The sequence below is a fragment of the Patiria miniata genome, unplaced genomic scaffold (assembly GCF_015706575.1).
Source record: "Patiria miniata isolate m_02_andy unplaced genomic scaffold, ASM1570657v1 HiC_scaffold_22, whole genome shotgun sequence".
Taxonomy (NCBI): Eukaryota; Metazoa; Echinodermata; class Asteroidea; order Valvatida; family Asterinidae; genus Patiria; species Patiria miniata.
In genome coordinates, this window is record NW_024037061.1 from 7,919,054 (window position 1) to 7,933,216 (window position 14,163).

Below are 14,163 nucleotides of genomic sequence, written 5' to 3' on the forward strand. Positions count from 1 at the left end.
CTTCTCCTTACACTTCAGGGAACTTCCTTCAAGGACTCGCCCAAGGCTAATCTGCTGGGAAGGGGATACGGCTGCGGTATTACTCGGCTCACCATGAAGCACAACACGCACATCCTCCTCGTCCTCACTTCCACTCTCGGATTTCAGATCTTGAACAAGGGCCATCATTCCCTTCGGCTTTCCACCAGATCTGTGTTCCAAGGATTGCGGCTGTTGGCTAAGGCACTGATCGACCAACGACAATGAGCACGGGGAAAGGGACAACTCAGGAGCGTCCTCGGTCTCCATCCGTCCAGGAGTTAAGGGTACCGGCCATTTTAAGGCATCCTCGGTCGACGGCTCCTCTTTCCCCGTTTCAGACTCCTCTGCCGCCTTCGGCTGCTTCCCGCTGGGATTCCCAGTATCCTCAGTCATTTCTGAAGCTCGGCGCTTGTCAGGACGATCCTTCTGTCGCTCCTTGTTAGCCTGCCTACTCCCTGCATCAGCCTTTCCACGTTTGTGTTCTTCTTCCGTCTCCGGGTAGATCTTGGCCAAGTCATCCAGAGATGAAGGGTGGTGATTGTTGTAGTGCACCTTCAGATTATCCTTCCTCGTGTAGCCCCGCTCACACTTCAAGCAGAAGAACAAGATCTGCCTTGACCCATGACTACTCTCATGCTTGTCGAACCTCCTCTTGTTTATGAAGGTGTCACCGCACTCCTTACACTTGAAAAGTCGCACTGTGTCCCAGTCCTTGGGTCGACTCCACTCCTTTTTCTTGTCCATCCTTCAGTAGATTTTTCAACTGCAAAACGAAAAATAAACACCAAGGTAAGCCTCCTTAATACTTGTACATCCCCCCTTGAATTTGTCCTGCTTACGTCACTTATGTAATTCTGATCATCTCAATCTTTGATTAACGATAACGCTGAGGTGGCCGCCGCTGGCGCAGTGGGTTCTTTCTCGCCCGCGCTGGGCTTTGCACCACTGGCGCAGGTGCTATTTCAGTTCTAGTCGGTACTGAGGGTTGCACATGTTCCACATGTGCCTCCGGTGTCAAGTTCTCTTGAATTGACTCCTTGCTTCCCATCTGCTCATCTGCTCCTGCTAACTCCTCTGTTTCAGGTAGATTGGCTTCCTCAAGTGACTCTACTTCAGGTGAGGCCTGTGTTTCCTGGTCACTACCTTGGCTCACTTCACTTATCTCTTGCAGCTGAGTTTCGGGAGAAACTTGATTGTCTTCCTCCTGACTACTACTCCTCCTTTTGGCCCAAGGCTTCAACGGTTTTCCCTCATAGGGCTTGAGGCGGTCGCTGTGGACAACCTTCATCTTTTCCCCACTCTTCCCTTGAATCCTATAAGTCACGTCGGATAGTTTGTCCAGTATCAGGTATGGACCTTCCCATCTGCACATCAACTTTGGAGATACCCCTTTCTTTTTCGCTGGGTTAAACAACCAGCAGAACTTGCCCTCGACGAACTGTTCCTTGCAGACGTTCCTGTCGTAGTGGCGCTTCTGCCTCCTGGCACTCTTCGCAAGGCACTTACGGGCTCTGTCATGAGATCGCTGCATCCTCATCCGCATCTCTTGGGCATAGTCCAAGTCTTGCGTCTCCTCCTCTGCAGATGGTTCCCCAATTGTCAGATCAATTGGAAGGGAAACTTCCCTGCCAAGCATGACCATGTTGGGTGTTTCCCCCGTTGATTCCTGTGGAGTACTACGGTACGCCGCTGTTGCAAAAGGCAACTCTCTATCCCAGTCTTTCTTGTTTCCCTGGTCCTTCATCATGATTGCTACAATGTTCACTAGTGTCCGATTAAAGCGCTCGACCATGCCGTCTGATTTAGGGTTGTATGGTGTTGTCCGAGTCTTTTCTACGCCAAGGATCTTACAAACTTCGGCAAGTAAGTTCGCCTCAAAGTTCCTTCCCTGGTCGGTGTGCAACGTCCTGGGAACTCCAAACCTGCACACGAACTCCTCGACAAATCGCACCGCAACGGTGACCGCCTTTTCGTCAGGGATGGGATACGCTTCAAACCATTTACTGAAGTAATCACCGATCACAAGGATGTATCGGTTTCCACTGGTTGTTACAGGGAAGGGCCCACAGATATCCATAGCCACTCGCTCGACAGGTACCCCAAATAAGTGTTGTTGTAGAGGTGCATTTTGCTTCTTGCTCGGCAACTTCCTCGCCGCACATAAGTCGCACCGCCTAATGAAGGACCTGACATCAGCACTAAGGCCTGACCAATGGAACTTAAGGCGTACCTTGGTCATGGTCCGTTTTGTACCCAGGTGACCGCTTGTCCTTACTGCATGCATCTCCCGCAGTATCTCCTCCCGATACTCTTGTGGCACTACAGTCTGCCAATGCACCTCCCGTCCATCGTGGGACTCCCACCGACGCTGCAAGATCCCTTGTCGGACTGTCAATTGTTCCCATTGCAGCCAGTAATTCTTTGCAGCTGTGGATTTTGGAGAAACTATCTCCCAGTCAGGGCGTGTGCCTGCCTCTTCCTTAGCCTGAATAAGCCAGTTCATCTGCTCGTCCTCGAGTTGAGCCCTTCTCCAACCTTCCTTTGAGATTTGGGGTTGCACCCCCACCACGCGTAAGTCTGCTCGAACCTCTGCGTCTTGATCCGAAGTGTCCATCACAACACTTCTTTCCACAGATTTCCCTTCATCTTCGTCACAGCTGATTTCGTCTCTTCCGCACCGTGAGCGGGGTCGGTGTGACAGGCTATCAGCATTCTGGTGTGACTCCCCAGCCCGATGTCTGTCAACACACTTGATCCGCTCCCCATTTACAGTAAATGTCAAGTTTCTAAAATCCAGCCTCCCATTGGTCGGCAACAAGTAATCCATTCCCAGGATTCCTTCGACTTCCAGTTGTGCAAAAACAACACAAACTACTCTCACTGTCTTCCCAACCTGGACCTCTACACAGGCGCTTCCCATAGTCTTGATTAAGGTACCGTCTGCACCATGCACCCCAACTCCTTCAGTGTTCAGCGTAGGTCTTCTTTCTGGTGACATATTGTAGTACGTCGACGCAGAAAGTAAGGTGTTTGTAGCTCCGGTATCGATCAGCATGTTCACCTTCACTCCCCTAACCACAGCAGGTACGAAAAGTCCACTTCCCTGTCGCAGCGTCTCCCTTAAGGTTGGCACCTCAAGGGTGGGCAAGCCTCCTCGCCCGCAACTCAAGGGGGATTCCTTAAGGGTTTCCTCTCCTCGCAGTTGTCTATCACTCTCAAGCGGTACCTGGTGGGTCTTCACTGATCCACCTCCCCTTTGGAGGTGGCCTCCTTTGAATTTGTCTGACCCTTGACTTCTTCCAGCCCTCTCACGGGTCCCTGAGATGGCTGCATGTCGTTTATCCGACATCCTTGATCTCCTGGCCTTCGGCTTCTTGCAGTCTCGCGCAAAATGTCCTTTGCACCTGCAATTGTGGCAAACGTCCTCAGTGTTTGCCTTCCTGCGTCCGAAAGGTCGTATCGTATCCTTGCTCCCAGTAGGAACATTCTCCCCTAGACGGGAAATTATCTGCTGGACAGCTCGATCTACGACTGCCTGATTAACCGGAACCTCTCCCGTAGCCTCCACGGTTGGTTCTGTTTCCACCATTCTTGCATACTTCTTGGTTTTGTCTGCAGCTCGCTGCTCCTCCACCTTGTGGTAGCTCTCAGCAGCCAGAGATGCCTTTATCGAGTCATCCAGGGATGTTGGTTTGGCCCTGAAAATTGCTTCTCTAATTGCCCTATTTCCAACTGAATCCATGAAATGTCCTCTCGCTAATCGATCCCTTCCTTCCTCTGAGAATTCGGGATACGCTAACGCAGAGAGTTCCCTGATACTCTGCCCTAACTCCTGTAATGTCTCTTTTTCTCCCTGCCGACGATGTCGCAGCTCCATTAAATGGTACTCCGCCTGTTGACCTGGGCCGAACCTCTGGTCTAACGAGCTGATTAAATCCCTGAAGGAATATTTCTTACCCTCCGGCTGGCAACCCAACACACTTAAGGCTGGTCCCTGGAGGCTTGCAGCAAGAAACACCTTCGCTTGACCATCGTTCCATCCATTGGCCACACGACAGGCCATGAAGTGTGCCTTGTAGTCCTTCCAAGGCACCTTACCGTTAAATCTATCCGGACAAATGTTCGGTTTCTTCAACTTAATCTCTGTTTCAGCCACGTCCTCCTTGACTGGCTCCGATGTGTTTTTCTCCTTAAGGACCGTTCCTGCAGGTCCATCTTTCTTGGTTGTCTCCAAGGTACATTCCTCTCTCACAGAGGTCGCCATCGTATTGGCTGGTGTTGCTGGCACTGTTCCCAAGGGTGACAGTCTTGGTGTAAGCGAAAACAACTCAGGAGTTTTAATTCCTGGTGTCATTTCCAGTCCACGCTGCGTAGACTCCAGCAACTCCCCTTTTATTTTCTCCAGTTCGTCCTTCAGACGCTGCCTTTCCTCAATGGCATCCTGAAGAAGTTCCTCTCCTCTCTGGTTATCCATCCTAAGAATGGCAATTTCTTCCTCCATCATGTCTGTATTCAGCAGTTCCATTCCCTTTATCCTCGATCCTCAAGGTTCCTGATGTACGCTTTTATCCCACTTCTGACACCAATGTGGCGCTGATCGAACCGGGGCTCCCCAAACTCAGGTCGCCCTGGCCTCCTGACTAAACCTTGGGTAAGCCTAGACGAGCGGTGATCTAGGTGACCTAGGGAATGCGTCCGTTCGGAAGGCCGTATGCCGCCAACACGTACAAAGTAGTCTCCTTAAGGGTGTTCACTTAAGGGAGGGACATCAACTGACAGACTGAACAAACGATGAAGGAACAGACACTGACACCTTTATTCATCAGACAACGACGACAATCAAGTTCTTTAATTCTCTATTGGGTTCAATTAGAATGTAAGAGTTAATCAACAATAATTACTGAATGAAACGGCACCTGCGTCAAGGGTGGACTATTCGCAGCGCTCCCCCACGCTCTTTTGCGACTTACTATCAGGCAACCCCAAGTTACCGGCGGCAGGACTCCCGAGGCCCCAGTGGATACAGCCCACGAGGTAGCAACACACGGACCAAGATTCAGATCCCCGGTGTGTCTCCGGCTACTAACCTCCTGTCCTCGCCCAGTCGTCAGCACGTCAGTGCAGCAACACGACAACGCACACACACACGTCCGTTCTCCACGAGACGCCGCAATTCACGTCCGTTCTCGACGACGCGCTGTGACCAACTCCTCCCGCGCGAACGGACCCAACTACAGAGGGCGCTGCGCAAGCTCGCTGCAGCTCGCTCTATAAATAACTCGCTGCAAGCACACCGTTGCGCTACAGTATTAAAAGGCTATTACATGTACATGCATTATGTCTTAGTTTTTGTCTTACTCAAAAACTACTGGGTACATCTTGGTCAAATTACGACTGATCAGTACAGAAATTCCTTAGCAATCCAGCCAGAATCTTTGTTTGGCCCAAAACAGTGATAATGTGTACAAAATTATGCATTTATGACAAATGATACTGAAAAAAAGTTTCACTTTGTATATGTGCAAGGCGAGTGTGAAGAATAACCTGCAGGGATACAAAACAATAAACAATTTATTTGTTTACCAATTAAAATTGACAAATTATCCAAAATAACTGAAATGTATTCTTGGGGAAATACCCCTAGTTCAACAATATGAATATCTGATATATATAAATATATATACATGTATATTTTTTATTTAACTACAAACTATAATTTCGATGATTTAATCAAGGAAAATGATCTTTTCAAGATGGAGAATCTGTAATATATCAACTGCTCCCTTTTGTCTACAAACAGCTTTTATCATTTCAAGAACAAATGCTCCTAATCCATACAAAGAACACCCAATATATTTCTGGTTAAAAAATCCCAGAGTACATGTACATATATTCAATTTTCGATGTTGGTATACCCAATTCTTGGTAGGCTTATTCACATGACACACCCATTCTATTTATCCGTTGGTACCCATTTCTCGGTAGGCCTATCCACCCGGTACACCCATTCAGCAGGATGGAAGTATCCTCTATAGACAACGTCGTCAGGTGTGGTGTCATAGTGATAATGTCCCCCAGCACCATGATGACTGAAGCAATGGGTATGCTCAATCCTCAAATCTAACCCCTGAAATTCCAACAAAAGAACCATAAATGTCAGTTCTGGCAAAGCTACAGTAGTCAAGTCTTCACAAGTCAATCTTGACATTAAATTCACCTCTGCCCGAAGGGCAACTTCATTTTTAAAACATTCACGAGGCCTGAGTAATACATGAATTGCCATCAAAATATGACACCCAAGTAACCATTTCATATTGGACTGGTAACTTTGAAAACTTCAGCAAAAAAAAATAAAAAAATAATGATATACAAAAATGCAAGTATCTTCAACTCTGTCAACAACTACTTCAAGATGACACAGGTTTTGGAATGAAACACTGATCGCACTTACTTAAGGTCAAAGAGCAAAGCTATTAGGACAGGACCAGAGAATTGAGCTCGAGACTTTTTGACTTCCAGAAATGAACAAAAATACATGTAAAAGAAATAACTCCAACTTACCGGATCATGTGAATAGAAGACACTGAGACAGATGATCGGTGCGTCAAACTCAATAAACTTCAGCCACTCCTCGTTTTCTTTAATGCTGGTGATGGGAGTTGGACAGAAATCAGGCTGGGGGAAATATCAGGAGGACTGGTTGTGTAAATCCTTGGTTAAAAGGGAAACAAGCAGCGGCATAGGCAAGATGGACGGGGCATGGGGGGGGGGGGCTCAGCCCCCACTACAAAATTGTGTGCCCCCCCCCCCCCCCCACTGGAAATTTGTTACTGGAAGTGACCATGGTTGACGGTTTTAACAGAAATTGGGAACCCAAATGTAACATCCACCCCCCCCCCCCCCCCCCCCCCCCAAGGTGAGAAACCTGGCTACACAGCTGGAAACAAATATATATTGGAAAAAACTGGCTTTTTTCAAATATTGCCCCCATTTTACCATATTTAGTTAGTCCACATTTTGTTTGCAATCGATTACACTCCTATGAACGGGTACAAGCCAGCTAGCCTGGCTCCCTGACCTTACAATTCCCCGACGTCTACAAATTAGCTCCGTTTCATCTTAAGTGGGATCGGGGAACCAGACAAGAACATGATTGTTTTGTTTTATTTGTTTCTTCCAGCATCTACGAACACAAAACTTCAAACAAGTCAGTGTAACAATATTTACAATAAAATACCAACCCTCCAAATCCATCCATTTCTGAAGATTACATCAAAAACATGTGTTGTATGTATTCCCTTTAAGTCGATTCAGAATGGCTGTTGACTGGTCTTTTCCTCCAATAATCCTATTTCAAATGTTTGGTCTAGGGTGAGACTTGAGCAAGTCTGATTAATAAGTGAGAGTCAGTGAGTCAGTCGTACAAAGAAGACTTTAGGCTGGCCACTCTGGGACCAGCAAAAAGAAGCAGAAGGAGTAATATGTACCATGATATGTAGCCATGCTTTGCCTTGTTCAATCATAAAACTTCCGCCCAATCCCACCGGCTTCTCTCCATATCGCTCGTTCATCACTTCCCTCATGGCCGCCACAAAATCAGCCTCTCCAGTTCTCTTGCTGGCTTTTACTTCCAATACCTAAGCAGAAACAAACCTTTATCAGTATTGGAACATAATCCACTGGAGAAACCCTGGGTATGTTCTATGCGCTCAAAGTTTTCAAACGGTGTCAAGCCCAATGTAAAGAAATAGTGGATGGACTCTACCTTCCTCAATCCTACAAAATATTCCACTGTGCAGGAGCCCAATGGCATGCTCTTTGTACCTACCAAGTTTCACGTGGCATCAAACCCTATGTACACGTTGAAGTATAGTGGCTGGGCTGTTTCTTCCTCAACCCTACAAAATCCTACAAACTGTTTTAAACTTCATTTCCCCCCCCCCCCCTGTTTTTTTTCTTCTTTTTTTTGAGGTGTTGAAATCCAACCATAAAACATGTTTTTAAAAGACAGGACTAATTTTCAAAACCATGTTTTAAACAGAATAAAAACGTGTATTTTCTGTTTGCTTTCGGTTCGGGTAGGTATCAGTATTAAAACCCTCCTTGGTGTCACATGACCACAACATGCAAATTTCAAACAATTTTACCACATTGTATCACACTGATCTCCCTACAAAAATCTGGATAGCCCATTGGCTGTTAGAAGTCACCGTCTGCCATATACACTCCGAAAACAAAAGCTTTGTAAAGAAATTTGATTGATATCTACACTTTTACAACGGGAATAAATGTGTGCTCCGGAGGTTTTTATCACTCTGTTTAAGACTGCTTAGAGTCTGGGTGCTGATAATTACCCGAGCCGGAGGCGAGGGTAATTATCAGCACCCAGACTCTAAGCAGTCTTAAACTGAGTGATAAATACCAACCGAGCACATATTTATTCCCATTCATAAATACCTTTTTGGTAAAAAAATCAAATAATTCGTTCAAAAATCCCGATTTTGTTCAACAAGTTCTCTTCATGCTTTTTGAAACATCCCTCTAGCAAAATAATGGAATCTTCAGCTGGCGAGTAAGATGTAAACAACCCTTTTATGGAGATTGACGCGCGCGTAGCATGTTCTGCGCGAAGTTGCGCAGAACGCACCTGGGGCGTTGCGTTATGAATTTAGAACTATAAAATTCTGACTCGCTGGTAGTGTTGCGCATGCCTACTTGAGGATTGTGAACGTTCCACCAATAAAACGGTAAGAGGCACTGGATTTTTAGGAGTCCAAATTTTATTGAGACAGTGGAAAAGTGTTTAAGACCAGCTAGCCATGTCTTTATCATCCGTTTAAGACTAGCCACGTGACGTGCTCTTGACCAATAAGAATAGCTAAACTGTCTGAGGTATTTATGAATCAACAATATATTACGTTTTGGTTTAATTTTTTTTAAATGGCAACAAAATATAGTTTATAAAAGAATTCTGTTAAGAAAAAAAAGGTTTAGATACTTTTAGACGACTCTATATTAATTATTTTGAACAATGGGAGTGGTTGAGGCTGGTTTCCTCCCCACATTCAAATGGAAGGATCGGGAACCAGCATGTAGCTTCATTGTTTGTAAAGCTCGGAATGGACAATGAGCTATACAGATTTTATGAATGAAGATCAGTGCATTGCATACCTTTCCTGGTTTGCCTTCTGAACAATAGAGATTAACCATGAGGGCGCACTCCGTACTCGAGCATTTCTCCAATATTGGCTGTCCACTGTCGACGTCTAGTCTGATGTCATGTGTGCAATTGCTGCCTTCCTTAGCAGCTGTTGAGGCTACAAGGTTTGGCATCAGCTGAAATTTTAGAAAAAAACAAACAAACAAATAGATAAAAAATGTATACATAGTTTGCAACTTCTTTGCATCTGAGTGGGTGTACTTCTATCATGAATAGTTATAAGGGGAACAGGGTGTTACAACTGATAATGTAGTAACCAACGGATAATGTATCACCAACCGATAATGTCAAACAAATTGACCGATACTGTATCACCAACCGATAATTTAACAGAAATTGACCGATAGTGTAGTAAAAATGTACTACACTATCAGTCGATTGTTGTTACATTATCAGTCTTAACCGATAATGTAACAAATATTGACCGATAGTGTGGTAACATTTACTGCACTATCGGTCAATTTCTGTTACATTATCGGTTAGTGATACATTATCGGTCATTTTGTGTGACATTATCGGTTGGTGATACATTATCCGTTGGTTACTACATTATCAGTTGTAACACAGGGCAACTTGATATATAAACAGCTCCTTTACTCCTTAATTATTAAGCCATGCAACCCTTCAAGTTTGACTGGTTCGTCCACTTCTTAGACTCGTAATCCTAAAAGTGTTTTTTAACATTTCAGTTTGGAGAGCATTAGATTCCTAGAGAATGAACTACAACTGACTTACGATTTCATTTGTGATTTGACTCGTGACCGTTTCTTTTATTTGACTTGTGATTGACTTATGATTTGACTAATGATTTGACTTATGATTGACTTATGATTTGATTTATGATTGACTTACGATTTGACTTATGATTGACTTATGATTTGACTTGTGGTTGACTCAACAGCTCTTCATATTCCGGATATAAAGAGAAGTGATAAAACAAACCTCACTGTTTACTCCGACGTGTTTATAAGGCCCAGCCCCGGCCCCAATCATAAACGCACCAGGGAGGTCTGCTAACTCAGCGACCTTTTCCATATCGTAAATCTGAAATTGAAACATCAATCATTCACTAACTTTTTAGATCCATCAGAAAAACTGAATATTAAATTACAAGCACAAAAAGCCTTAAAAGGACCCATGATATGAATTTCACTCAATTTGTGTATTGAGTTGAGTTACACGTACTAAAGCCCGGTTCATACTCAGCGCGAAAGCAAAAGTTGAACATATTCCAACACGGGCGAATTTCGCAGCGAATGTTTCATGACGTCAAATTTGCTTCGCATTCGCATGAAGTATGAACCGGGCTTTACTTGGAGGGGGGGGGGGGGGGGAAGAGGGGCGGGGGGCAGGGTGTGGCGAGTCAGCAGAATGGTGTGTCTGCACGTCGGCAAATGTGCTGCAACGAAGAGTGCCACCTATTGTCAAAAAGTGTCCAAGATTGTCCGCTTTTGAACCGCGCCTCCAATACTTCGATATCCACGTAGGTCCCCCAACTTCTTAACCTTCGGGCAGCAAAGTTACCGGAAATATTCCTGGCTACATTTCAATACAGAGTGTCTGTCGCTAAATTTGTTCAATTGTTTCAAGCACACCCATTGATACCTTATCAAGCTTGGGCAGCGGATGAATGTTAGGTATTCCTCCTACATCCACAGCCCTTGAACTCCCACATAATCCTACAAATACCAAGAAATGAAAATGTCAGAATCAAACATTAGCAAATGAGGTAAATAAAATAGGAATTTTTTTGAAGTTGAACAAAGAAATTGACCAAAGCGGGGTTAGAAACTGCGACCTTCGTGTGGGGGCGACAGCCCCCCATGTAACCTTATCGCCCCCCCCCCAGTCGCCCCCCCCCCCCAACTGAGATTTTGAGTTTCTAAAAAAATTATCATTGATCTACATGACGCCCCCCCCCCCCCATGAAATGTTCCAGCCCCCCCCCAGCGCCCCCCCCCCTGAAAAATTCCTGGCTACGCCACTGACCCTGTGTGTGCCTTCTAATTCTAGGAGTGCATTTTAAACATTATTCTCATGTTTGGAGTCAATTATTGTTTTATATTTTTTGCTTGAGAATTCCCTTGTGGGCTTGAAAGCGTGAGAATAACCTGAAATGCGTGAGTCTCACGCTCAATGCGCAAGAGTTGGCAGGCCTGCTTTTTGCAAGCAGGGATTGACCCTTGACAGTTTTGAAATCGGGTGCCAAGGAAGTGCCCTCAATTTGGCGCGTTTGGGTAGGCCTACAAAGCGCCCTCTCCTGCCCATGCACAAATCCATTACGAAGCTGGGTCCCAGTTTTGTAGTTCATACTTCACCTGGTGCTGCTAGAGTGAATGGCTGCTGACTTAAATCTGGACAATCCACAACGCTGACGGACACCGAAGCAAAATATGACTTCAAACCATCCTCCAGAACTACAGTTCACGAAAAGCCAGATAAGTACGTAAATTAGCATCGATTGAAGGTGATGAGCTATGAAATAATTTCCTGAATTGACAAAAATGATCATTTTTCCATGTAACTGAATGAGTTTACATGAGTTCTATAGCCGGGTTATCAAGAAAATACAAATCATTTATGGAAAACTAAAGTAGGCCTAACATTTATTCATAAATTATTGGGAAAAAAACCTAAAACTAAAAGTTTGCACATTCGTTTTGTAGCAACCTACTCAATTAAGATTGAAGAGGTCAAGTATGCGCACGCTTCATACAACCCAAAAATTACTTTCACCTTATTCAGTCTCCCTTTTGAACCCCCACCCCCCCCCCACTACATCTTACCAATTTAATTGTAATTTAATTTTTTATCAATACTCCCCCACTTTACGTTTAACCGATTTTACACCCTCCCCCCACAAAAAAAACCTGGGCAACTTTTTAAAAACAAGTCCCAATTTGGCAATGCCTCTCTCCCCCTCCCCCCCCCCCACCGTACCGCCACAGTACATGTTATTGTTTATAGGTAGGGCATGGAGCTATAAACACATGGCCATGGGTAGGCTAGCCCCACTAGTGTGGCCGCGGTATGCTGCGCTGAACCTCTGGCCACACACCGTGGTCCGCGCACTACGGAGGACGTTTTCGGAAAATATACAGGCAGTTTCTTACATACGGTTGTATTCTACGATGTCCCATCTATCACTTCTGGGATGCTTAGGTGTAATGATGTTCAATTTTCCGAGATATTCTTGAATCTTTCTGGAGCCCATATGCACTCGAGAAACGTCCGGTGATGGCAGCCATTTTGAATGTGACAAGAGATGACCTCAAGCTGTGACGTCGCGTTTATGCAAATTGCTTGTCGAGCGAGGGCGCGAGTTGCAAATGCGACGGCTGTTTCCTGTGTCGCGCGCATCATCTAAGCCGTCGACATCGGTGCCCACACAGTGCATGCGCAGGGTATTATTTTAATTTTTATTTGGAGCAGGAAACAGCCGTCGCATTTGCAACTCGCGCCCTCGCTCGACAAGCAATTTGCATAAACGCGACGTCACAGCTTGAGGTCATCTCTTGTCACATTCAAAATGGCTGCCATCACCAGACGTTTCACAAGTGCATATGAGCTCCAGAAAGATTCAAGAATATCTCGGAAAATTGAACATCATTACACCTAAGCATCCCAGAAGTGATAGATGGGACATCATAGAATACAACCATATGTAAGAAACTGCCTGTAAATTTTATGCAAACTTCGTCCTCAGTAGTGCGCGGTACCACGGTGTGTGGCCAGAGGTTCAGCGCAGCATACCGCGGCCACACTAGTGGGGCTATGGGTAGGCTAACTTTAAAAGAATGTCAGACAAGTCGACCGTTGAGACAACTCGACTCGGGACAAGTCGACCGTTGAGACAAGTCGACCGTTGAGACAAGTCGCCCGTTGAGACAACTCGACTCGGGACAACTCGACCGTTGAGACAGCTCGACTTAACGGAAATGTATACACGTGGAGCGGAAAGTGTTGCATGGCAGGACCGATCCCGGGCGCGGCGCGGGCAAACTTGATGCACAGAGGGCGCGTCGGGCCGGCGCGCCCCGCCCGTGAGGACCGGGCCCAGCCCGGCACGCGGGCACGTCGACCGGGGCGGCAAGTGGGCGCACAGGCCCGGCATAAACGATGTCACCGTGCACGGTACGGCCACGATGACCGACCGGGGATGGGATAAGTGGGCGCACAGGCCCGGCAAAAACGATGTCACCGTGCGCGGTACGGCCACGCTGACCGGGGATAAGTGCACGCACAGGCCCGGCTGCGCTATATCGGCTCTGTTATCATGGTTATATCCAACAACAAAAAACAACTCATGTGTCATCACTCCCAAACGGCGATCAGCCGCCGTAAAAATCCCTGGGACTATCCCCAAAACAAGCAACAAAAACATGCGAGGCGACTTGTCTTAACGGTCGACTTGTCTCAAGGGTCGACTTGTCTTTCCAATTATCGCACATACGGTCGACTTGTCTCAACGGTCGAGTTGTCTCAACGGTCGACTTGTCCCGAGTCGAGTTGTCTCAACGGTCGACTTGTCTGACCCCCCTTTAAAACTTCCTTTTTGCATGCACTGATCAGCTGATCATGCTGATGCAGGCCACTGATGCATATCATGATGCCAACAAAATCACCACTAAAAACTGTGATTTTTATGCCCTAGCTCACCTGTCGCTAGCTCTTCCAGATCTGGAACATGGAGGGCTTTCTTCTCTACTGGCAAACTCATGATCAATCCTAATAAAATATATGAACAATCTACCAAAAAGTGCAGCGTAGCCGTAGTCACGTCTAAGGATTCTCGATATCGCCCAGAATCGAGGCACGTGTTGACACAGACCAGCTGATATGGAGCTATTTTTAGCTCCACTTTTTTGGCTACCACCCCTATGTAAAGGTGGATATTCGGGTGTGTTTGCTCAACAAAAACA

At 46.0% G+C, this 14,163-nt stretch overlaps 2 protein-coding genes across 3 annotated transcripts; both read right to left on the minus strand.

Moving 5' to 3' along the window:
• Positions 1-846: 846 nt before the first annotated feature.
• On the minus strand, positions 847-5,203 carry LOC119729953. Its single transcript, XM_038202745.1, has one exon. It carries the CDS (start codon positions 4,544-4,546, stop codon positions 896-898), a length of 3,651 nt encoding a protein of 1,216 aa, XP_038058673.1. The 5' UTR covers positions 4,547-5,203; the 3' UTR covers positions 847-895.
• A 366-nt stretch (positions 5,204-5,569) lies between these two features.
• LOC119729956 (ester hydrolase C11orf54-like) lies at positions 5,570-14,140 on the minus strand. Of its 2 annotated transcripts, XM_038202749.1 has the most exons (8): positions 13,901-14,139; positions 11,560-11,658; positions 10,847-10,920; positions 10,184-10,285; positions 9,193-9,357; positions 7,509-7,658; positions 6,583-6,696; positions 5,570-6,148 (listed from the first exon to the last, which is right to left on the minus strand). In XM_038202749.1, exons 1-8 carry the CDS (start codon positions 13,959-13,961, stop codon positions 5,975-5,977), a joined length of 939 nt encoding a protein of 312 aa, XP_038058677.1. In that variant the 5' UTR covers positions 13,962-14,139; the 3' UTR covers positions 5,570-5,974. The 2 variants fall into 2 exon arrangements, with proteins under 2 accessions (XP_038058677.1, XP_038058678.1); XM_038202750.1 differs by lacking the exon at positions 11,560-11,658 and having other exon boundaries at positions 13,901-14,140.
• Between the last annotated feature and the right edge of the window lie 23 nt (positions 14,141-14,163).

Bases quoted from the DNA above. Each gene is read 5' to 3' on its own strand.
- LOC119729953 (XM_038202745.1), bottom strand. From the start codon at position 4,546: ATGGAACTGCTGAATACAGACATGATGGAGGAAGAAATTGCCATTCTT.
- LOC119729956 (XM_038202749.1), bottom strand. From the start codon at position 13,961: ATGAGTTTGCCAGTAGAGAAGAAAGCCCTCCATGTTCCAGATCTGGAA. The intron at 11,659-13,900 runs GTGAGCTAGGGC...CGTGAACTGTAG, and splicing joins TCTGGAAGAGCTAGCGACAG to TTCTGGAGGATGGTTTGAAG. The intron at 7,659-9,192 runs GTATGCAATGCA...GTTTCTGCTTAG, and splicing joins CAGAAGGCAAACCAGGAAAG to GTATTGGAAGTAAAAGCCAG.